We start from the raw sequence: 24,655 nt of genomic DNA, 5'->3' as shown, positions 1-24,655 counted from the left end.
TAAACCAAGGTGAACACAGTATAAACTTTATAGTTGATTTAAATCATTTATATCATATGCATGCCATGATCTGTAACACTGAAATGGAACCCTATTATATTTCCATGCTTTTCATTTAATATCAACAACATATAGAATTTTTTTAGTGGAATATTTATTTGCTTTTTCTAAGATTAGTGAAAATACATGTTAATATACGTTAAAGATTTTCTTAAAGTATCTTTTATTCAAATATAAAAGTGTGGTGGTACTCCTTCAGGGAAATGATCTTCCAAAGACAAAAATGAAAAGACAAACTTCATACGTATCACAGTCAAATATTTTGGCTTCCAAAGTAAGTGGCAGTAAAATTTACCTTCCCAAAGGTACTTAAATATACTTACTTATTGTACTTAAATATCAATTTAAAATATTCTATTTCTTAAAAAAAATTTAAACTATGATGTTTCAGTGAAAGGCTTTCAGTGGCATTGATAATTTGTTTCTAATTTTTAAGAAAGAAAGATCTATCCAGTCATAAAAATGTTAAAGGGAGTTGTTTTAGGATTTATTCCAAACCATGCATCCAAAGAAAAGGTTCAAGACATTGTAGTTCCTGAGAAATGTGAAATTCAAGGATTGTTAAAAGTGACTTAGCTATTAGATAGATTTGACTTGGTTCTCTTGAATTCAAAATCAAAATCTGTTTTGTTTCGTAGTGGATTCTTCTCTCTCTCTCTCTCTCCCTCTCTCTCTCTCTCTCTCTTCCTCTGCTAAACTTTTAACAGTTACTATTTCCTTTTCCTCATAATATCAGAACACAAGTAGGTTTAAAAAAAAAAGTACATGTGGTTTAAATATTGTAGCTATAAGAATTTATAGAGACAAACTAGTGTAAGAGTAGGAAACAGAAATCAAAGTACATAAATAGGAATGAAGGATAACTAACTTCCTATCCTATTCCAGATTATGACTCTGACCTGAAGCAGAAGAAAATATAAGAATCCCAATCTGTACATGATGCCAATGGTAGGATTCAAAATTTCTTAGAAACTTTCTGTGACATATTTCTATGGCATGCAAACTAATTCTTTTTCTTGTGTGTTATAAAGTGATCAATTTTGTCTGATTATATTAAAGATGCTAATAAAGTTGTTGCAAACAAGAGAATAATATCTGATACAATGTATTATCTCCTGCTAGAATTCTTTTCTCTTAAATAAGGATAGTATTTATATTACTAACATAAATGACATGTTATAGACCAACTTCATTTGTAGTATATTTCACTGAGATAATCTATTTCTGGAGTAGAGGAAGAGAACAGGTATAGAATCAGGTAGATACAGATCTAAATGTAGGCACGGCCATTTTTTAGTTGTGTGGCTTCTGGCAAGTCACTTTGAAGTTCGTTTTCTTAGACTGGAATGTTCCTTTAATGTTTCTTAGCATATGAAAGGTAAAGAAAATGGAGAAGATAAAGTTCTTAAAGTATACCAAAAACCAAAAATCCTAAATACCTAAATACAAGAGTTTCCAAAATGAAAAGACTCAATACATGTTTAGAAAATAAATGCCAAAGAATCCCCCAGGTCACATTATTGTGAAATTTCAGAACATGAGGAATAAAGAAAAAAGGGCAAGAACTTCATGAAAGGAAATACAAAAATAGGTCTTATGCAAAATATCAGGAATCAGATGACAGATTTCTCAAGGGCAACAAAGCTAGAAGACAAAATAGCAGAACTTCCAAAACTTTAACTTACAAGTGAGAATTAAATCCACAGGAAATATATTATTCACGTATAAGGTCAGACTAACAACATTCTCAGTAATACAAGTTCTTATCACATCTGCATTTTGAAAGGAGAATTAAATCCACAGGAAATAAATTATTCACATATAAGGGCAGACTAACAACATTCTCAGTAATACGAGTTCTTATCACATCTGCATTTTGAAAGGAAGTCAGAGGATAAACCAACAAAGATGATGAGGAACTAAAATGAGAACAAAATATAAAAGAAAGGATGGGAAAAAATCCAACACAACCAGGTCACGTTACACGGTTCAAGGAAAGAAACCTCAAAAGATGAAACAATAAATGTAATAAAATAAAAATAGTATTTTCTACATTTAAACATGTCAAGAGGATAGTTTCAGTTTTAGAATGAATTAGTGATGTGTATGTATAAAATTAAGCAACAAGAAAAATATAAAAGTTGCACGTTTCCTGATCTGGGTGGTGGTTATATGAATGTATTCACTTCGTAAAAATCAACACACTATATACATTTATGTTCCGGGTACTTTATGTATATAAATATATTAATAAAATGTATTTCTGAGAAGCGGCTACTGAGGAGAGCTCCTCCTTGACGAAGACATCTCCATGAAAAGTAGCATGTTTGGACATCAATATCAGTAACTAGCTCTGAATATCTTCCCACTCTGTACTCCCCACCCACGGTGACCAAGAGGGGTGCTTTCTTCCCAGCTTGCGTCTAAGAAGGACGTCCTGAGGTCTACGTCCTGGAACAGAAATAACAGAAATAAAAACCTGGTATAGAAAACCCATACAACCTTCTCTCTACCGTCTGATGTTAAACACTGGAATACCAGCAATGATAAGCTTTCATGCAGACATCATTCACTTCAGCTCCAGATAAGAGAGGATTCTATGCTACAAGCACTAGAAAGGAGAAAGACTTCCAGCACTCTGAGTAGTGAATTGATCATGAAGAAGTTTCTTTAATGCCAGAATGTGCATCCGTGTTTTCCTGAACAACATGAAAGTGCAGCCGTGGGATGGTAGATCAGTCCAGAAGTCAGTCAGACAAGAAAGATGTGTCACTCCTTTGATGGTAAAAAGAATCAAAACCCAGAATCAAGAGGCAAAATATATCATATCCCACTAAAAACTCCTTGAAGCAGGAGGGCATCGTGTATGGACCTCAAGCATTGGAGTTAGCAGACATTTCAACAGAAGCTTAATACTTAAATGTAATGCCTGAAGGGACTGCGATGGCACCCGCCCGGACCACCGTAGGAGCTGCGCCATGACAGCGATCAGGGCCAGTCAGGACCTCTTAAGAGCTGCCCCGCTACCCCTGACCTGCGCCCTACACACCCTGACCAGGAATTGCAGGAGCTGCGCAACCGCGCATCCTCCCACCTGTACCCTCCCTGCCTCCACACCGGCCACTTATCTGGCCAGGGACTCTGGTAGCCATGTGCCTTCCAGAGCCCTCCTTGCCTCTGTGCAGAGCACTTCTCCTGACCAGAGACTGCAGGAGCCTTGGGCTCTCTGTGTCAAGTCATTGGGCATGAGGCACTCCCAGAACTGTGTGCAACAGCCCCGCCCTGTTGCTGGATCCAGGTGTGTCACACTCCAGAGCTGCTTCCACAACCAGAACTCCCTGGCTGGGGCAGCCCCAGAGGAACTACACAGGGTCACTCCCTACAAAGATCCAGCAACAATAGAGTGATCCCGCTGGAGTCTAATCTTGGAGAAACACCTTCCCAACTCTGAGGACGGCCAAAGGCAACGGTGAAAAACAATCATAAGGTGAAATCAACAGAAAAATTCTGGAAATATGAATAATCAGAGTAAATCAACTTCCCCAAGGATCAATGGGGCAGACACAGCACAAGATCCCATGCACAAATAGCTAAGATGTCAGAAATCAAATTAAGAATCTAGATAGCAAATAAGATTGAATTAGAATTCCAAGCAGTAACCCAAAAGATATCTCAAGAATTCAATGAATTGAAAGACCAAATGACCAAACATTTTGACACATTGAGACAAGAAGTTGCAGCCCTCAAAGACCTGAGAAACACAGTAGAATCCCTCAGTAACAGAATGGAGCAAGCAGAAGAAAGGATTTCTGACATTGAAGACAAAACTTTTGAATGCTCCCAAACTCTCAGAGAAGAAGAGAAATGGAGGGCAAAAACAGATCACTCTCTCAGAGAGCTCTGGGATAATTTGAAGAAAACCAATATTTGTCTTATAGGGATCTGCAAAAGCGACAAAGTTGCTTCACAAGGCAGAGTCTCTTCTTCATGAGATTAGGAAGGAGAACTTTCAAGACATGCCAAGAGACTCTGAAATTCAGATAGCAGACAGTTTCAGAACTCCAGCGTGACTCAACCCAAGTAAGACATCTGCGAGACACATCATAATGAATTTCACTAAAATTAATATGAAGGAGAAAATTCTGAAAGCAGCCAGATGAAAGAAAAATATCACCTACAAAAGGAAGAATATTAGAATAACTGCATATCCCTCTGCTGAAACCTTTCAAGCTAGAAGAAGATGGTCATCGATTTTAATCTCCTAAAACAAAATAACTTTCAACCCATGATCCTGTACCCAACTAAACTGAGTTTCATTTAAGATGCAGAAATTAAATACATTAACGACATTCACATGTTGAAGAAATTTGCCACAACTAAACCAGCTCTCCAGGAAATTCTCAGACCTCTCCTTCATAAAGACCAGCATAATCCTCCACCACAAAAGTAAACCCACCCAGAAAATTTTGATCCAATTCCAACTTCCACAGTCACAAAAGTATCAAAAATGTCCACCGGACTCTCGAAAGGCTTATCAAAATTCTCAATTAATGTGAATGGTTTAAATTGTCTTCTAAAGAGGCACAGTTTGGCTGACTGGATACAAAAACTCAAGCCAGATATCTGCTACATACAAGAAGTTCATCTTGCATTAAAAGACAAATATAGACTCAAGGTGAAGGGATGGTCATCTATACTCAAGGCAAATGGAAAGCAGGAAAAAAACAGGCGTTGCAATCATATTTGCAGACGCAATAGGCTTTAAACCAACCACAATAAGGAAGGATGAGGATGAACACTTCATATTTGTTAAAGGTGATACTCAATATGATGAGATTTCCATTATTAATATTTATGCACCCAACAAGAATGCACCTCAATTTATAAGAGAAACGCCGACAGAAATGAACAACTTAATTTCCTCCAGTTCCATAGTAGTTGGAGATTTTAACACCCCTTTAGCAGTGCTGGACAGATCCTCCAAAAAGAAGCTAAGCAAAGAAATTTTAGATTTAAACTTAACAATTCAACATCTGGACATAACAGACATCTACAGAACATTTCATCCCAACAAAACTGAATACACATTCTTCTCATCAGCCCATGGAACATACTCCAAAATCACCACATCCTAGGCCACAAATATAACCTCAGCAAATTTAAAAGAATAGAAATTATTGCTTGCATCTTCTCAGACCATCATGGAATAAAAGTTGAACTCAATAACAACAGGAATCTGCATACCCATACAAAAACATGGAAGCTAAATAACCTTATGCTGAAGGACAGATGGGTTATAGACCAGGTTAAGAAGGAAATCACCAAATTTTTGGAACAAAACAACAATGAAGACACGAACTATCAGAACCTCTGGGATACTGCAAAGGCAGTCCTAACAGGGAAATTTATAGCAATGCAAGCCTTCCTCAAGAAAACGTAAAGAGAGGAAGTTAATAACTTAATGGGACATCTCAAGCAAATGGAGAAGGAAGAAAATTCCAACCCCAAACCCAGCAGAAGAAAAGAAATAACCAAAATCAGAGCAGAACTAAATGAAATTGAAAATAAAAGAATTATACAACAGATCATTAAATCCAAAAGTTGATTTTTGAAAAGATTAATACAATAGATAAACCTTTGGCCAATCTAACTAGGAAAAAAAGAGTAAAATCTCTAATTTCATCAATCAGAAATGGTTACGATGAAATAAGAACAGACGGCTCAGAAATTCAAAAAATCCTAAACAAATACAAGAAACTCTACCCTCAGAAATATGAAAATCTGAAAAAAATCAACCAATACCTGGAAGTATGCCACCTACCAAGACTTAGCCAGAACAAAGGTGAAATGTTGAACAGGCCTATATCAAGTTCTGAAATAGCATCAACTATACAAAATCTCCCTAAAAAGAAAAGTCCAGGACCAGATGGCATTACGTCAGAATTCTACCAAACCTTTAAAGAAGAACTAGTACCTATACTACTAACCCTCTCCCAAAATATAGAAAAAGAAGGAATATTACCCAAGACATTCTATGAAACAAACATCACCTTGATCCCCAAACCAGGAAAAGGCCCAAGAAGAAAAGAAAATTATAGACCAATATCACTAATGAATATTGATGCTAAAATACTCAATAAGATCTTAACAAACAAACAAAAGAATCCAATAGCACATCAAAAAAAGTATACACCACAACCAAGTGGTATTTATCCCAGGGTCTCAAGGCTGGTTCAATATACGTAAATCTATAAATGTAATTCAGCACATAAACGAACTACAAAATAAAGAACATATGATTCTCTCAATTGACGTAGAAAAAGCTTTTGATAATATCCAGCATTCCTTCATGACAAGAACACTTAAGAAAATTGGTATAGAAGGGACATTTCTTAAACTGATAGAGGCCATCTACAGCAAACCCACAGCCAATATCGTATTGAATGGAGTTAAATTGAAATCATTTCCACTTAGATCAGGAACCAGGCAAGGTTGCCCATTGTCTCCATTGCTCTTTAACATTGTAATGGAAGTTTTAGCCATTGCAATTAGGGAAGAAAAGGAGATTAAGGGTATCCACATAGGGTCAGAAGAGATCAAACATTCACTATTCGCAGATGTTATCATCGTATATCTGGAAAACACTAGGGATTCTACTACAAAACTTTTAGAAGTGATCAAGGAATACAGCAATGTCTCAGGCTACAAAATCAACACCCATAAGTCTGTAGCCTTTATATATACCAACAATAACCAAGCCGAAAAAACAGTCAAGGACTCTATTCCTTTCACAGTAGTGCCAATGAAGATGAAATATTTGGGTGTATACTTAACAAAGGACATGAAAGATCTCTATAAAGAGAACTATGAAACTTTAAGAAAAGAAATAGCTGAAGATGTTAACAAATAGAAAAACATACTATGCTCATGGCTGGGAAGAATCAACATTGTTAATTTGATTATACTATACTACCCAAAGCAATATATAATTTTAGTGCAATTCCTATTAAAGCTCCATTGTCATATTTTAAAGATCTTGAAAAAATAATACTTCGTTTTATATGGAATCAGAAAAAACCTCAAATAGCCAAAACACTCAGCAATAAAAACAAAGCAGGAGGAATCACGCTACCAGACCTGAGACTGTACTATAAATCTATAGTGATCAAAACAGCATGGTACTGGCACAAAAACTGAGAAGTAGATGTCTGGAACAGAATAGAGAACCAAGAGATGAATCCAGCTACTTACCGTTATTTGATCTTTGACAAGCCAATTAAAAACATTCAGTGGGGAAAAGATTCCCTATTTAACAAATGGTGCTGGGTGAACTGCCTGGCGATCTGTAAAAGACTGAAGCTGGACCCACACCTTTCACCATTAACTAAGATATACTCTCACTGGATAAAAGATTTAAACTTAAGACATGAAATTATAAAAATACTTGAAGAAAGTACAGGGAAAACTCTTGAAGGAATCGGCCTGGGTGAATATTTTAGGAGGAGGACTCCCCAGGCAACTGAAGCAGTATCAAAAATACACTACTGGGACCTGATCAAACTAAAAAGCTTCTGCACAGCCAAGAACATAGTAAGTAAAGCAAGCAGACAGCCCTCAGAATGGGAGAAAATATATGCAGATTATACCTCCGATAAAGGTTTAATAAACAGAATCCACAGAGAACTCAAACGTATTTGCAAGGAAAGAACAAGTTATCCCATCTCAGGGTGGGCAAGGGACTTGAAGAGAAGCTTCTCTAAAGAACACAGATGCACGATCTACAAAGACATTAAAAAAAGCTCAACATCCTTAATCATCAAAGAAATGCAAATCAAAATTACTTTGAGATATCACCTAACCCCAGTAAGAGTAGCCCACATAACAAAATCCCAAAACCAGAGATGTTGGCGTGGATGTGGAGGAAAGGGCACACTTCTACACTGCTGGTGGGAATGCACACTAATACATTCCTTCTGGAAGGATGTTTGGAGAATACTTGGAGACCTAAAAATACACCTGCCATTCAATCCTATAATTCCTTTACTAGGTTTATTCCCAGAAGACCAAAAATCACAATATAACAAAGACATCTATACCAGAATGTTTATTGCAGCCCAATTCATAATTGCTAAGTCATGGAAGAACCCCAAGTGCCCATCAACCCATGAATGGACTAGCAAATTGTGGAACATGTATACCACGGAATATTATGCAGCCTTAAAGAAAGATGGAGACTTTACCTCTTTCATGTTTACATGGATGGAGCTGGAACATATTCTTCTTAGCAAAGTATCTCAGGAATGGAAGAAAAAGTATCCCATGTACTCAGCCCTACTATGAAACTAATTTATAGCTTCCATATGAAGGCTATAACCCAACTAGAGCACAAGAATATGGGGAAAGGGCCAAGGAAGGGGAAGGGAGGGGGGAGGTTAGGGTGGAGGGAGGGTACTGGGTAGGGCCACACCTATGGTGCATCTTAGAATGGGTACAGGCGAAACTTACTAAATGCAGAATACAAATGTCTACATACAATAACTAAGAAAATGCCATGAAGGCTATGTTGAACAGTTTGATGAGAATATTTCAGATTGTATATGGAACCAGCACATTGTACCCCTTGATTGCACTAATGTACACAGCTATGATTTAACAATAAAAGATAATAATAAATAAAATGTTTTCTTTAAAGTGCTCATTTTCCATCTCGACCAACTGGAAAAACTGAGAAACAGTAAAATTTATTTGAGAGAGGAATATAACCAGAGTACCTTAAGTGACTCAGGTATAAATAATATTTTGGTCGTCATAATAATATCACTCTGGTATTAACCACAAACCGTGAAACAACTATATTGGGAGGGGTAAGTTGAAGGAAGGATACCTTAGTGTAAGAAAGTTAAATCCACATATTTCACAGCAGAAATTTAATATATTATCTACAACTGAAAACAGAAACAACCATGCAAACCCATTACTTAGAAATAGGTAGTTTAAACCAACATACAGCTAAAGAACTAAAAATGAGTATTTTGTATTTTTGGGAAAGGAAATCCGGATATATGGTATGGTAGAGAGGCAGAGGTAAGGTATTATTATTTATTTTTATAAACGTGGAAGTGATTTGACCTCTTAACCTGTGTAAAAGTATTATTAATTTTAGGAGGGAAAATCACATTTTAAAAAAGGAAGTTAAAAAGTCTATGGCTATATTAAATGCAACGTGACACATTCAACACTTCAGGGAGGAATTTATTTTCAGCATCAATATGGTATTACCAGAAAGAGCATACAGATAAATAAGTGATAAATAACACTAAAATAAAAATGAACAGTTGGAAGCTATTCAAGATTAATCATTAAGCTAAATGACTTTCACATCAAATTTCCTCTACACTGGAAAACAGACTAGTGTTTCTCAGAGGCATATAATAAATTGTGGTGGTCATTCTGCTTTCACAAAATTGCTACGTGATAAAAAGTTTCCACAATTACTTCCCACTGTTTTTACGTTTCTTTAAATATCTGTATCAGCATAATCATCAAATATCTGATAAAAATACTAATACAGAAGAGTATGTAGATAATACCAGCTTTATGTAATGTATATATTCTAGTAAATTTATATTCTATATCTTATAATAGAAAAAATACTGATGTAGATAGAAATTAGAAAGCTTGCCTTAATACACCACTGCTACAAACATGTTCACCTTGACTCTGTGCAAGACACTTTACTTTTTTGATCCTCAATTTCCCCATAAGAAAAATTAGAATATTCATTAATTAACCTGTAAGGGCTCTTTCTGGAATCAAATTAGAATATTCAGTAGGTATGAAAGAGGCCAGGTTCCTCTCTGCCTTGGTAAACAGAGGACTATACTGCTTTGGTTGATTAGTTGTTTAAAAAAAAAAAAAAGGTGGCATGCATCACTTCAGGGCTATAGTATTTTAATGTCTATAAGAGACTCTCTAGCACTTCTTTCTCTCTGCCATGGTGACTACCACATTCAGAAAGGCAGAGCTCAAGTTTCCAAGTGACCAAAGACAAAGATCAGAGGCCCCCGTAAACCCATCATGAACATAAAATATAAGCAAGCAATATACCTTCGTAGTTTTAACCCAACAAAATCTGGGACTTGTTTATTACTGTAGCATGATCAATAATACTTTGACTGGTAAAACAGGAATGGGCAGAGCAGAACTTTTTATAAACCAAACATTTAAAACTCACAGGAAATTCCAAGGTAAATTACCTTAAAAAGTTAAAAATACTCCAATTTATCTTTTATGAGTTTGAATTTTTACATAGAATATTAGGTTAATTACAATTAAATGTAATAAATAATTACATATAACTTATAAATTAACTTATGTATAGTTTAAAAAAGAGAAAATACAAAAAAAAACAAGAATATCAAACTTATCACACATTTAAATTTGTTACACTAGTAAAAAATCTTTCCCAATTAAAATTGCTTTGTTTTCATTTTATCGTTTTATTTTTATTTTTCAGAGATAGGATCTGTCACCCAGACTGGAGTGCTGTGGGGCAATCATAGCACTGCAGCCTTGAACTTCTGGGCTGAAGCAATTCTCCTGCCTCAGCCTTCAGAGTAGCTGGCATGACAGGTGCATGTCACCATGCCCAGCTGATTTTCTGAAGTTTTTTGTAGAGACAAGTCTTATTCTGTTGCCTGGCCTACTCTTAAACTCCTGGGCTTAAGTGATCCTCCTGCCTCAGCCTTCCAAGTAGATGTGACTACAGGCACCCACCACAACACTGGGCTAATTTTTCCGTTTTTAGTAGAGGCAGGGTCTCACTCTTGCTCAAGCTGGTATTGAACTTCTGAGCTCAAGCAATCCTCCTGCCTTGGCCTCCCAGAGAGCTAGAATTATAGGCACTGCACCCAGCCAGCTATGAATGATATTAAACTGGGAAAAATTGTGAAAGGAATTATCAGTCAAGGAGGAATGTCAGAAGATAATATAGATAGAACTGCCGACTTTGGGTGTTAGTAAAGTTGTAGATCAATGTAAAACACTAGTTATTCGTCATTGTTTTGCAGATCTTTTAGCAGTGTATTTCTTAGCTTTTTTCCATATTAAGTATGAAATAAGCAAAATAGAGGGAATATGTGTAATAGTATATGAGCATCCTGGTATTTTTATCCTTTATTAAAATGGAAACAAGTCCAGGCATGGTAACTCACATCTATAATCCCAGCACATTGGGAGGCTTGGCGTAGGGGGAGGCTAGGCTGTAAGCTAGGCTGACGCCATGGCACTCTAGCCTGGGTAACAGAGCAACAGAGTGAGTTTTAACAGAGGCAGGAGGCAACAGAGTGATATTCTGTCTAAAAATAAAAAAATCATTCATAGCTTATTATTCTTTTCCTCTCAGATCTCAGAAAACCATTAGCTGTGGTGAGTGCTAGTCTGAAGGTAGAATATTCTGAAGGTAGCATATGAGAATGAAAAGGGAAAGAAGGAAGGGAAAATGGAATCCCCTTCCAGTTTATACGTCTCTCTCTCTCTTTTTATTCTTTTTAAATTTCAGATTGATATGAGGGTACAGATGCTTAGGTTACATTATTTTTGTTTCTAAGGTAAAGTTTAAGTTGTAGTTGAGCCCTTTACCCAGGTTGGTATGCTGTATACACAACCTTGCATTGTGCACATTAGGTGAGAACTTGCCAATCACCCTCCCTCCTCCCCTTTCCCTCCTTCCCCTTTCCCTCACTAGAATATACTTGCAATTTTTTTTTTATTTAATTCATGTGGGGTGTAGTTGTTTATATATTGGTTTCATATTCATATTTAGTACATTAGATACTTGCTTTCCTATTCTTGTGATACTTTACTAAGAAGAATGTATTTCAGCTCTATCCAGGTAAATAAAAAGATGTAAAGTCTAATAGTGACAAGGTCTTGCTTTGTTACCTAAACTGGAGGGCAGTGGCTTGATCATAACTCACTGAAGCCTTGACCTCCTAGGCTTAGAGGGATCCTTCTGCCTCAGCCTCCCTAGGACTACGGATATGATGACGTCTCACTACATTGCCCATGCTGGTCTTAAACTCCTAGACTCAAGTGATGCTCCTGCCTCCTAAAACATCAGGATTACAGGCATGAGCTACCACACGAAATAAGAATTTAGAAATATCAATTTACAATAACTTTGATTGAACTTTTTTCACATTTACTATAGCAAATCAGTGAGAAAGAACAAAAAGACTACTATTTAAATTAAATATTTAAAATATCAAATATTTAAAAAATTGAATATTTAAATCAAATATATAAAATATTTGAATTAAATATTTAAAAAATTGAATATTTAAATCAAATATATAAAATAAATAGCAGAACATTATATTATAGGCAACAAAAACTTGCTCTTAAAAGTTTTCAATTAGTACTTAAAATGCTCAACAGTACAATTACACAGCAAATGTTTCTAAATAAACTTTAATATCTATAAAAACCTTTTTCTGTCAAAAAGAGATTTCAAGGTCTTATCCCTTGTGACCTGGCTCCTTTCCCAGCCACTTCACTGACCTAATTATTTGCCTCTTCTCAGAATTTACTCTGCAGCCTAGGCGATCTCTCTGTAGCATCTAAAACCAATGAAAAAGTTTTCTAGTATGGTAAAGAGTTGAGTCCTTTAAACCACACTGCCAGAACCTGAGTCCTAACTCTACCCCGGCTAACACCTTTGTTAGCTAACACCTTGGTTAAATTCTTTAAACTTAGATCTTAATTTCATTATCTATAAAATAATAATACTTAATTCAAATTTCTCACCAGAACATACAACACACTGAGAACAGTGCCAGGTTCATATTAAGAGCTCGAGTAAATAAGATACCAAGAACCCGATTATGAGAACTAAATATGAGACTCATCAAGGTGCCAAAAAATATCAGAATGAATAAAGATACTTGCCCTCATGGAGCTTATGTGGGGAGAAGAAAGTAGACAATAAATTAAGATATTAAATGGTGAAAAAGTACTAAGAAAAATAAAACAAGGAAGGATTGGAGAGTTGAGAGAAGTTGTAGTTCTAGACAGTGACCAAGGACAGCTTTACCGAGAAGGTGATATTTCAGCAAGGCCTGAAAGAGTTAGGGAAATAAGTCACATACTACCTGGAAAAGAATATTTCCAACAGAGAAAACAGCAAGTACCAAAGCCCTAAAACTGTACAGTGCCTGGCTTGTATGAGAACAGCGAGAAGGACGGCGAGACAGGAACAGATGGAGGGGAAGCGCTGTAGGGGGTTGACATGATTTGCTATTAGTTTGGCTGTGAGGCACTGTTTGTTTGGATGTGAAGTGTGAAAAAAAATAGTCAAGAATAACTTCAAAGTTTTTTGTCTGAGCATTGTAAACAACAGAGCTGCCATTGACTTAGATGGAGCAGTTTGGGGGTTTGGAGGAAGACCATATGCTCATTTTAGACACAGACATTAAAACAGAGCTGTCAGGTAAATAGGTGTTTTGAGGGTCATCTACACTGGAGATATGAAGTTGAGTCATCAGCTAATGGACATCATTTAATGCCATGTGGCTGAAAAAGATGATGGCTAAAAAGGACTGAGCCTAGAAAAATCCCAATATTCAGAGATTGGGGGAGTAAGAGATTTCTTCTTCACTTCAGAAAAAGAAGTGAAGTAAGAACCAAAGAGGTAAGAAGAAAACAAGGAGAAACACTTCTCTTGAAAGTGTTTCAAGAAATGATTGTATTGTGTGCTGATGGATTAAAATCAACAAGTCCTATTATTTATTTATTGCATCCCTATTTTTATTGCAAATTACTTCCTCTACCCCAGTAAACCATTCTCTATATAAAAGCAACAACATCTTTTAAAAATACAAATTATGTTAATACCCTATTTACTCTTTCATTGTATTCCATTAGTTTTCTATCTATACAAGCATTTATTTTGTTTTTAAAACATTATTAGTCTCACTCATTGCCCTGCCACCTCATCTCCTATACCCAGAATACACTCCCTTTACTCTTCACAGCTGCTTGGCTTCTTAACGTTAAGTCTCATAACTAAATTTCCTTACAGAAGCCTTCCCTAACTGTTCTATCAAGACCCAGAATTGGGGTGGCGCCTGTGGCTCAAAGGAGTAGTACACCGGCCCCATATGCCAGAGGTGGTGGGTTCAAACCCAACTCCGTCCAAAAAAAAAAAAAAGACCCAGAATTATCTCATTTATCTTTTTAATTATATACTATCCATCTCCTGCTAAACTATAAATTGCTCAAGGACAGGGATTGTTAAATACATACTTAGGATTTATGACTTTGCATATAGTAAGCCTCAGTAATTATTTAACAAAATGCCAGTCCTTCAATTCAAAGGATATTACTAGGATACAGGTTCAACTTTTTACCTGATGCAGGTATCATTTCTATAACATCCTTGACTGGGTCATCATTCAATCATTCAACAACATCTTGAACATCTTCAGTGACAGCAAACTCATCACCTTATAAAGCAGTTATTTCCTTTTGGGACAGCTCCACTTATTCCAACAGTCTTCTTTATATTGAATCAAACCTCTCACATAAATTCCACCCACTGCCCTTTAAAGTCAAGTAAATCTAATCCCTCTTATATATACAGACATACACATTTTAGAAGGTAGTTGCATATATTCCCTACACCTTCTCTTTTAGAGGACAAATATTTCCAATTCTTTCAATGGGTATGGTTTTTCAATCTCATCCTTTCCATGCTAGTTTAGGAAATTCCTAATTTATAAATTTCCATCTCCAAATAACATGCTTAGGAATTCACATAACCCCTACCCTGCAACTTGCTCAAAATAGCATAGTGTAGATGGAACAAATATCTTTCTTAGTTTATCTGGACAACACATCATACTATTATTCATAAAACCATGATTATTCTGATAGTTCTGATAGAAACCTGATAATTAACTAAAATCTCCAATACTTTAATAAACTCTGTTGTGAACGCAAGACTCTTCTAATTTTGTAGATGTGAAGATGTTTTCTATACAACTAGGTTAAATATTTTAAATCTATTCCTGTTGAATGTATTTTTGTTACTTAAGAGTTCCATACTATAGTAATCTTTGAATCCTTTCTTTCTACTCACACATATCAAATATCTTTCCAAATTTTACACTATTTACATTATTTGCTAAGTATGCCATCAAAGATAATATCCAAATCATTAATAAAGATATTTCTATAAACATGTCAAACACAGTCTCAGTCTGGGTGCAATGGCCTACGCCTGTTATCCTAGCATTTTGGGAGGTCAAGGCAGGTGTATCCCTTGAGCTCAGTAGTTCAAAAACAGCCTGAGCAAGAGCGAGACCCCATCTCTACTAAAAATAGAAAAACTAGCCAGGTGTGGTGGCCGGTGCCTATAGTTACAGCTTCTTGGCAAGCTGAGGCAGGAGGATTGCTCAAGCCTAGGAATTTGAGGTTGCTGTGAGCGATGATGCCACAGCACTCTACCCAGGGCAACAGAATGAGACTCTCAAAAAACAAAAACAAAAAAGAACACTGAGTTTCACAGCATAACAGCATCACATCAGAGACATTTTTCTCTGGTTCATACTAATATGTATGGTTGAAATGAGCTATTTATGCTCCTAAACAGCTTCTTCTTATCTTCAAAAATGTCCTGAAAGACATATTTAAAGTCCAGATGCCCTGTGAAAATAAGTGTTTTAATTTCTTTTCATTCCCTTCATTTTATATATAAACCTATAAACCATTATATAATAAATTATATACATCAATTCAATTCTTATGGATACCCACACAGAATGTGATGTCAATATTATCATTACTTCCAAAATAAGATTTTATATAAATATATTACTATTATAAAAAATCACTTAACACAAGTTGACATAAATTTTGTTCTGAAACAGCCTAGATATCTTTTCAAAAGGATGTTAAGAATGAGAAATCGCATACTCAAACCAAGAATATGTTTTCATATATATGCAATGAATAAGGACACAAAGCTAAATCAAATAAGACACTAATCAATCCAAAGGCCTCAGAAAATGTAAGGTCAGTATTATCCATATCACTTAAAAGTTCTCATATGGAATCTGTGCTGTTATTACAAAGCTTTTAACTGACTTACATATATTTAGCAATATGAGTATATTTTTAACATTACATAGACCAAATTAGGTGGAGACAGTATCTTTGGTAATAAGAGCACTTTGGAGTCTAAAGATTAATCCTAAATGTTGAAGATATGGTCAATAGCACCTTTTATCAAAAAAAAAATTCTATCATGTGATAAATAATTGTCATGACACTAAAGAACGTATTTTGAGCAACTGTATCTCCACTACTACTTTCTAGCTACTGCGTTCAACTAAATGGCCCTCATAGCAGCCCACATTATGCAAAGTAATTTATAAATTATTTTACTTCCTTCTCCTATTTCAATGACTTTTATAAGAAAATTCTTATTGATTTTTCTAATTTTTAACATCTTTGTAGAAAACTAGGAGAATTTTTGCTGGGCCATAGTTATGTGACATCAACCTGCTACTGTGGAAAAATACCAAATTTTTCTCTATTCAATATAATCATTTTTGCTTTTTAGGAAGAAAGAGAAGATGAAAGACCGCCTTCAAGAACTAAAGCAGAGAACAAAGGAAATTGAACTTTCCAGAGAAAGTCATGTGTCAACTACAGAAGCAGAGGAACAAGGAGTGTTTCTTCAGCAAGCTGTTATTTATGAAAAAGAGCCTGTAGCTGAGAGACATCTACATGAAATCCAAAAACTACAGGAGAGTATTAACAATTTGGCAGATAATGTTCAAAAATTTGGGCAACAACAGAAAACTCTGGTGGCTTCAATGAGAAGGTTTAGTCTACTTAAGAAAGAGTCTAGCATTACAAAGGAGATAAAAATCCAAGCAGAACACATTAACAGAAGTTTGGATGATTTAATTAAAGAAGTTAAAAAGTCAGAAGCTGAAAATGGTCCATCATCAGTGGTCACAAGGATACTTAAATCTCAGCATGCTGCGATGTTCCGCCATTTTCAGCAAACCATGTTTATATACAATGACACAATAGCAGCAAAGCAAGAGAAGTGCAAGACATTCATTTTCCGTCAGCTTGAAGTTGCTGGAAAAGAGGTGCCTGAAGAAGAAGTAACTGATATGCTTCTTCAAGGAAAATGGGAAGTCTTTAATGAAAGCTTACTTACAGAAATCAATATCACTAAAGCACAGCTTTCAGAGATTGAACAGAGACACAAGGAACTTGTTAATTTGGAGAACCAAATAAAGGATTTAAGGGATCTTTTCATTCAGATATCTCTTTTAGTAGAGGAACAAGGAGAAAGCATCAACAATATTGAAATGATAGTGAATAGCACAAAAGAATATGTTAATGATACTAAAGAAAAATTTGGACTAGCTGTAAAATATAAAAAAAGAAATCCTTGCAGGATATTGTGTTGTTGGTGCTGTCCATGCTGTGGCTCAAAATAAAGAAGTTATTTTAGAAACTTTTCCATCTTTATGGTGAAAGATGGCCTATAGTTCAGTGTCTTATATTATTTTTTCTTCAATTCATGGATCCATTCATATCTTTCATCACTATTAAGTTGTAATTTTTCCCTTTAAAGCAAACCCATTTAGAATTACAGAAACTTCTGAGGCCAGTTACATGAACCAAGTCTTTATTTAATAAAACTACAACATCATGGTTACCATCATCAACTCACAGGTTAGCTACTGAAAATGAGATGAAGGATCTTCAGTTTGTAGTGGGGTGTTGAGCTCTACATATATTAAGCACTTTTCAAACTTTCAATGCTGTAACAAGATGAATGTGCACTTAAGTGATAACTACTTACGCAATCTCTGTGGCTCATTTGAGAGTATTTGGGTAGTTAAGAATCATATAAAATAAGACCTCAAAGTGTGCTATAAAAATGCAAAATAAAACTAGATTGTGTATCAAATCTTTTATCCTCAGGTGGATAAGTTAACTCAGTGGTCAACAAATCCTGGGAAAACTCAACGAGGTACTTAAAGAATCTAATTGGTAACTGGGAGCTCAATCCATTAATAGCTTAAGGCACATGAAGGTAGAGGTATTAAGTAGGCACTGCTTTCTTGACCTTAGGTCCAATCAAGACACTGTATTACAGTAAAGGCCTTTTTAAAAGGTAATATTTAAGTGACGATCTGAATGAGAAGTATAAAAAGAGGGTACACTCCAGGAATAGGAAACAAAACCTGAGGTAGGTATGACAAAAGCAGAGTACAATGACAGTACAGTTGAGACACAGTGAGGTTAAGAGCAATGAGGTAAGTAAGAGATGGGGTTAACAAAGGTCAGCGAGGCTCTGTACGCCACAGAAAAAAGCCCAAAGTTCACAAAAAGTGTAATCAATGAAAGACTCTCAGACTGCTTTAGGCCTGATAGTTAATATTACATAATTTATACTGGAAAAAGATCATTTTGCCTACTGTATGAATGGATTAGAATGAATGGGTTAGAATGGATTTGAAGAAGATGAATAGAGGATAAGCATATAGGTATAGAAAATAATTAGAAGGCTAATTGTCCTCTTAGGCAGTTGTCCCTAAGAGACAATGGAGGCTTGAACTAGGATGGTAGTAGTGATTGTGGTAGCAGCAATAGTAACACCAGAGATTAATAAAGTACTTACTATGTTCTAGTCATTATTCTAATAATTTTACAGTAGATACTATTATTAAAATTTTACCAATAAGAAACTGGTGTACAGTGAGATTATATAAACTGTTCCAGGTCACATAAATTTCACATAGTGAACTGGGACTTGAACAGGCAGTCTGATTCCAGAACCAGTTCTTAACATTCTCTTACCATATACTATATAATGGTGATGGGGAAAATTAGATTAACTTGTGGTAGATTCAAGAGGTAGAATCTTCAAGTCCTAATTAGATAAAGATGCCATTACTGAGACAAGAAGTGACAGAGATGAAAGTTGTAGAATTGACACTGAGAAAGAAATCAAGGATTCTATTTTGGCCAAGAGAATCTGAAATGATTATAAAATATCCAAGTGGAAGTTTCTAGGATATTAGATAAATCAATTGGCACTCTTGGGACATGTCAGAACTAAAAGTATGGATTTGTGTCATTTGAGTAAATAAATGGTATGTAAGGACGGGTGACTTTATCCTAAAAGTATATAAAAAACTGAAAGCCCAGAAAGAGCCTGATTTATTCCAAAATTTAGACTCAAAGTAAAAGGGGAGTTAATAAAGAAAACTAAAAGGAACTATCAATGAGGTATGAGGAAAACCAATAAAGTATGTTTTAATGAAAAAGAAGAGTTTAAAGAAGAAAACGTTAAAAAAAAAAAAACTGCCAACTTTAGGTAAAATGAGAGCAGTAAAGTATCCATGGATTTGGCAACATGAAGATAACTGTTGATTCCAACAAAGTCAGTTTCAAGGAATTGTAGGTATGGAGGCAAGAAATGGAGTACATGGAAAAAAGAATGTAAAGAAGAACAGCAGCCTCTACAGACGATTCTTTCTAGAAGTTTGAATAAAACACTATAAAAAGGAGTCAATAGCTAGAGAGGGACGTGGAGTGAAAGGATTCCACAGCACTTACAGGTAAGAAACATGAACGCATACTCTGAAAGAAGAAAGACAAGGGGTAATATGCAAAAACAGAGGGGGTGGGATCTGATTCACAAAAGGAGAAGGTGGGCTTGGTTGGGAACAGAAATGCTTCTTCCACATTATGGGAGGGAAGGCAGGATTTAGGAATAAAGGCACATTGCTAAGTAAATTTGGTGGTGGGAAAATAGAACTCTGGTGTGACAGTTTCCATTTTCTTTCTTTTTTTTAATAACAATAACAATGTTTAAGATAAGGACTAGAAACAAAAACCTCATAAAGAACCAACGAAGATAAATACATTCAGAAAAGAAATCAGATGATTGCTACAACGAAATATTGAGCAACAACAATAATAATAACGCAAAAAAGTAACATTCACATTGTCAGATTAGAGTATGTGTATCATAGAATGCTTTGACTCTGAGGTTCAGTATGGAGTCATCAATTTACTTCTTCTTATGACAGTTTCCATTTTCTTAAAAATCTTGAGAAAAAATTTATCAGCTGAAAGCCCAGCAAGGTTAAGGGAAAGCAGGAGGAGAGGACAAGGAGGGAAAGAATCATTTTAAGAGAAAGATAACAAATACTTTAAGAAAGGTAGGCTAGCCAGGTGGTTGTTAGGGCCCATCTGAAATCTGTGGTTATAACGTTAATGTGAGATCGGCCAGTGCAGTTGTGTGTTTTTAACCAATTAATGTTTTGCTGCGTGGGTGCCGGCACAGACTGTGCAGATGATTTAGTCCACCCAAGATGGATGCTTATTCAGCATTTACAATGGAGGGGAACTACGTCAAGGGAGCTTAGGGTATTTGAAAGGACTAGATTTGTATATGTAAAGTATTTATATCATAAACACTATGAAACAATTTTTAAAATATGAAGAAATTGAAGAGCTTTCTACTGCGTCAATTATCAAACATCAATAGAGAAAAAGATGTTTCACATACCAGTTTCAAAAGTTTAAGAAACATTATAGCTCCCCTGTTCCATCTCTGGGAGGGCCCAGGTGTCTCTTCCACAACCCCTATTGCCCAGTGACCTGAAGGTACTAGGAGATCCACAGGAAGGACACCAGGGAACCCAGGAACCTGGGAAATGATACTCTTAACTGGGAAGGAATGCTAGAGGAGGAGGAGGAAGGGCTGGTTCTCAAGGACTGTCGGCTTGCAGGGATGTGGCCACAGAATTCTTTCTAGAGGAGGGGGTATGCCTGGATCCTGCTCAACAGACTTTGCATAGGGATGTGATATGAGAGAACTACAGAAATCTGGTCTTGCTGCCTTTAAGCCAGACCTGATCTCCGGGCTAGAGTAAAAGTGGAGAACTCTAGAATGTGAAGAAACACAGGACAATAGCCAAACACCCAGATATATTTTCTTGTTACACACAAGGCCTGTGGAAAAAGCAGTTCATAGATGTTCCATTCCAAAACTGGGGATATTTGAGAGTTGTGGCATAAAAACTTGTACCTAAAAAAATCTGCAGAAGTGAGGGTAAATGTGAAGGGCAGAATGTATATTTTGAAGAACATAAAAAACGTAGAACACGTACTTATAATGAAAACATCACTGATAAAATATTTCAAAAATGTAAAATATTTGGGGGGAAAAAATCTCCATTTATGTCAGTTACTTTTACTGAACCATATGTATCTGTAAGTAAATATAAGCATCAATTTTTGGAATGCACATTTTCTCTAACAGAAAATAGGAAAAATCTGAATATTAATCTAGTGCATGTTCAAAATAATGATCTATGCCAATTAAAGTTACAGAATTAGAAAAAAAAGAAACATTATAAAACGAATACATTTACAACAGGTGATAGCAACTTCACAGCTGACTAGTGACAGGCACCTCTCTTCTAAAATTTTATCTAGAACCTTGGTGATACTTGTTTATAATTGTTCCTAAACTGTTTATCATGAAAACTGAGAATATAAGTACCATTTCAACTCACTAGTATAATTATATCCAGATAGACTGGACTTGTAAATTAGTTCTTTTCTATTAACTTTTTGTATTTGCACATAGTTTTTATAGGAAGACTTTCGAACAGAAAGATTCACCACAAAACACCATATCATATACAATTTTCATTGCTCTACTTTCAAACCAGTTAGTTTTTTTGTTTTTTTTTTTGAGACAGAGTCTCACTATGTCACCCTTGGTAGAGTGTCATGGTGTCACAGCTCACAGCAACCTCAAACTCTTGGGCTTAAGAGATTGTCTTGCATCAGCTCCCAAGTAGCTGGGACTACAGGCGCCTGCCACAACACCCGGCTATTTTGTTGTAGTTGTCATTGTTGTCTAGCAGACCCAGGCTGGGTTCAAACCCGCCAGCCTCGGTGTATGTGGCCAGCCCACTAATCACTGAGCTACAAGCGCCAAGCCTTTCAAACCAATTAGTACTATTCTAACCCAAGCAATAATACAGACACACAATATTTAATTAATTAGTTGTTGAACATTTTGTATATTTTATTTACACATTTAACAGGCACTAAAAGTATTAATATTTTCCTGAAATAACAGTCTTAAAAAAAAAAACTCAGAGTTGATGGCATAATATTGCAATACTGAAAGTATGCAATAATAAAAAAATAGTGAAAATTACTATGAGCACTAGGGTTCACATTCATAACTACTAAACTACGCCATGCTTTGTAATGACAAGTTTCACATAACTAGAATTCTTAAGATGAGAAGCTTTGAAACTAGATTTTCTAATTCATCTCCACCTGGACAGAGTATATCATCAATAATAATAACATAAATATCCACCATCACATTTACAGAACACTACTGCTGGCACCTAGTGCTTAAAACACCTGAAAAACCAACCAGCTAAAAAGCTGTACTATAAACTAGAGCTGGTAAGAAGATGAATCCCATTAAGTGACAAAAGCAAGGTCTCAGTAAGGAAGTCCGGAAGTAAGTCAACAGTGTAAATAAATGACACTGATGACAGCTAGGTAAGTTTCCACTTAAAAAAAGATTTTAAGCCAATAGGGCTTATAAACTCAGTGAGCAGGGGTTTCAGACGGTGAAATTAAAATAGTAAACTAGGGAACACACCATTGACCACTGAGGATCAACTTATTAGGTGACATAGATAGCCCATACTTCCATACTTATGAGTCTCCAGAATTCTAAAAAAGGACCTAGAGTCCCCTCTTTCTTATTTAAAGGTCTAACTTAAAGAAAAGTACATTTGACTCAATTTCTGATAATAGTCTTAGAATGATCCACAGCCTAGTTAATTTCTTATGGGCAATTGTAATAAAGAACATGATTCAAAGAAACTTGCAAACTAACATTTTCCTGTAACATTGTCTAGGACAGTCAAATAAGCATATAAAGGTTGGAAACAACAACAAAAAAAATCCTTGTTGAAAAATATAGAAAAGCCTGATATTTGTTTCTCCTAATATAGAAACTCACTGACACAGAGTTTTAACCTTTTTGGTCACAAATTCCTTGAGGATTTGAGGAGAGCTAAGATCTCCTCCCAAGAAAAAATGCACATGTACTTGGAACTGTGTTTATGGCTCCAAGGAGGTCATTAGTGTACAAAGACGCCAGGTCAAGAAACCTTTTTATTGGAATGTTCATAACATTAATTTGATTTCCACGATCAAATCAGAAATATTATGTTTTCTTCCCTAAATGAAACTCCGTGTGTGTGTGTGTGTGTGTGTATTTGTGTGTTGTTAGCATCAATTTGTGAAGTTTGGCCAAAAGTTATGTTAGATCACCTAATTCCACAGAAAAGTAGATTGCATGTAATTAGACAAGTGATACCATTCCAATAGTTCAAATATGCTAACACAAGTGATGCTGTTATTATTGTGGAAGGAAATTTTAGCCTGTGGGCCTAGAGGGTTATTCTGGTATTAAGAAACTCAATTATAAAAAGGCGGGGTAATTTATTATCTCTCTAAGCCAACTTTCAAGACGACACAGGTATTACAGAAAGGAGACGTAAAAGAGCATGTAGCTTCTTACAGTATCAGTGTAACCCTAGGCTGCTGAAAATCTCAATAGTTTAAAACATCTCTTAGTTCAGTTTATTTTACAGGTAACCAATAAATAGTTCCTTGTATTATTAATAGAAAATTTCTATGGTGAATATTGAGCTTAAAATATGAGATTACAGCTGATTTTAGTGTTATTTATAAATGGCAATTTTTTTACTTTTTCTCTTAAAAAGGCCTTCTTTGCCAAGACTAGTTTGAAGTTTTGGGGTCTTCTGTAATTGAGTTATAAATACTTAAGAGAGTGTTGGTAGGGGACAGGTGAGAGTAGATAATATAATTCATACCTTGGTTAAGTTAATTTCTATAGTTAATATGAGAAAAAAGAACTTTCTAGGTAAGCAGGTTAACATGATTGCAAAGCAGAATGTTTGTATGGCACTTATTTTTATTCTCTTTAGAAGGGATGCAAATCGCTTTCACTTTTTATTGAAATTGGTTCTGGTTCATGTCACTATATACAGCTGAATACAAAAAATTACAATATTTTCCAGCTACTTTTGTTATACAAGAGGCATTTAACCACTAAGCCCTAAAAAATGAAGTGAAAGTGACTTATCAGGGTCACAGGGCGGCGCCTGTGGCTCAGTGGAGTAGGGCGCCAGCCCCATATACCGAAGGTGGTGGGTTCAAACCCAGCCCCTGCCAAAAACTGCACAAAAAAAAAAAAATTCACATTAGCTCTTACGATCCAGATTCCAGACTTTTCATCATCTCTCATAGTTTTTTACTTTTCACCACTTACTTCAGAATATTTTAATTAAAATATTATACTGATTAGTAAATACTGTATAACTGTAAGGAGAACTTCTGAGATAACGAAATTAAGAGACATAGTAATATTCTGATTCTGACTTTTCAAGAGAAACCTCAAGTCTGTGCCAAGTGAAATTTG

General features: G+C 35.5%; 2 protein-coding genes across 7 annotated transcripts in view; one reads left to right on the top strand and one right to left on the bottom strand.

The window, feature by feature from the left end:
• STX19 (syntaxin 19) overlaps positions 1 to 17,816 on the top strand; it is a 53,430-nt gene extending 35,614 nt beyond the window's left edge. For both annotated transcript variants that reach the window (XM_053565646.1, XM_053565645.1), the window contains 2 exons: positions 946 to 1,008; positions 16,685 to 17,816. In XM_053565646.1, the coding sequence (XP_053421621.1) occupies positions 16,698 to 17,582 (885 nt within the window). In that variant the 5' untranslated portion in view covers positions 946 to 1,008; positions 16,685 to 16,697 and the 3' untranslated portion in view covers positions 17,583 to 17,816. The remainder of the gene's footprint in view (positions 1 to 945; positions 1,009 to 16,684) is intronic.
• ARL13B (ADP ribosylation factor like GTPase 13B) overlaps positions 1 to 24,655 on the bottom strand; it is a 94,961-nt gene that overhangs the window by 31,050 nt on the left and 39,256 nt on the right. The gene's annotated exons all lie outside the window — the stretch shown is intronic.

This window comes from Nycticebus coucang, chromosome 16 (assembly GCF_027406575.1).
Source record: "Nycticebus coucang isolate mNycCou1 chromosome 16, mNycCou1.pri, whole genome shotgun sequence".
Lineage (NCBI taxonomy): Eukaryota > Metazoa > Chordata > Mammalia > Primates > Lorisidae > Nycticebus > Nycticebus coucang.
This window is presented reverse-complemented; position numbering and strand designations above follow the sequence as displayed.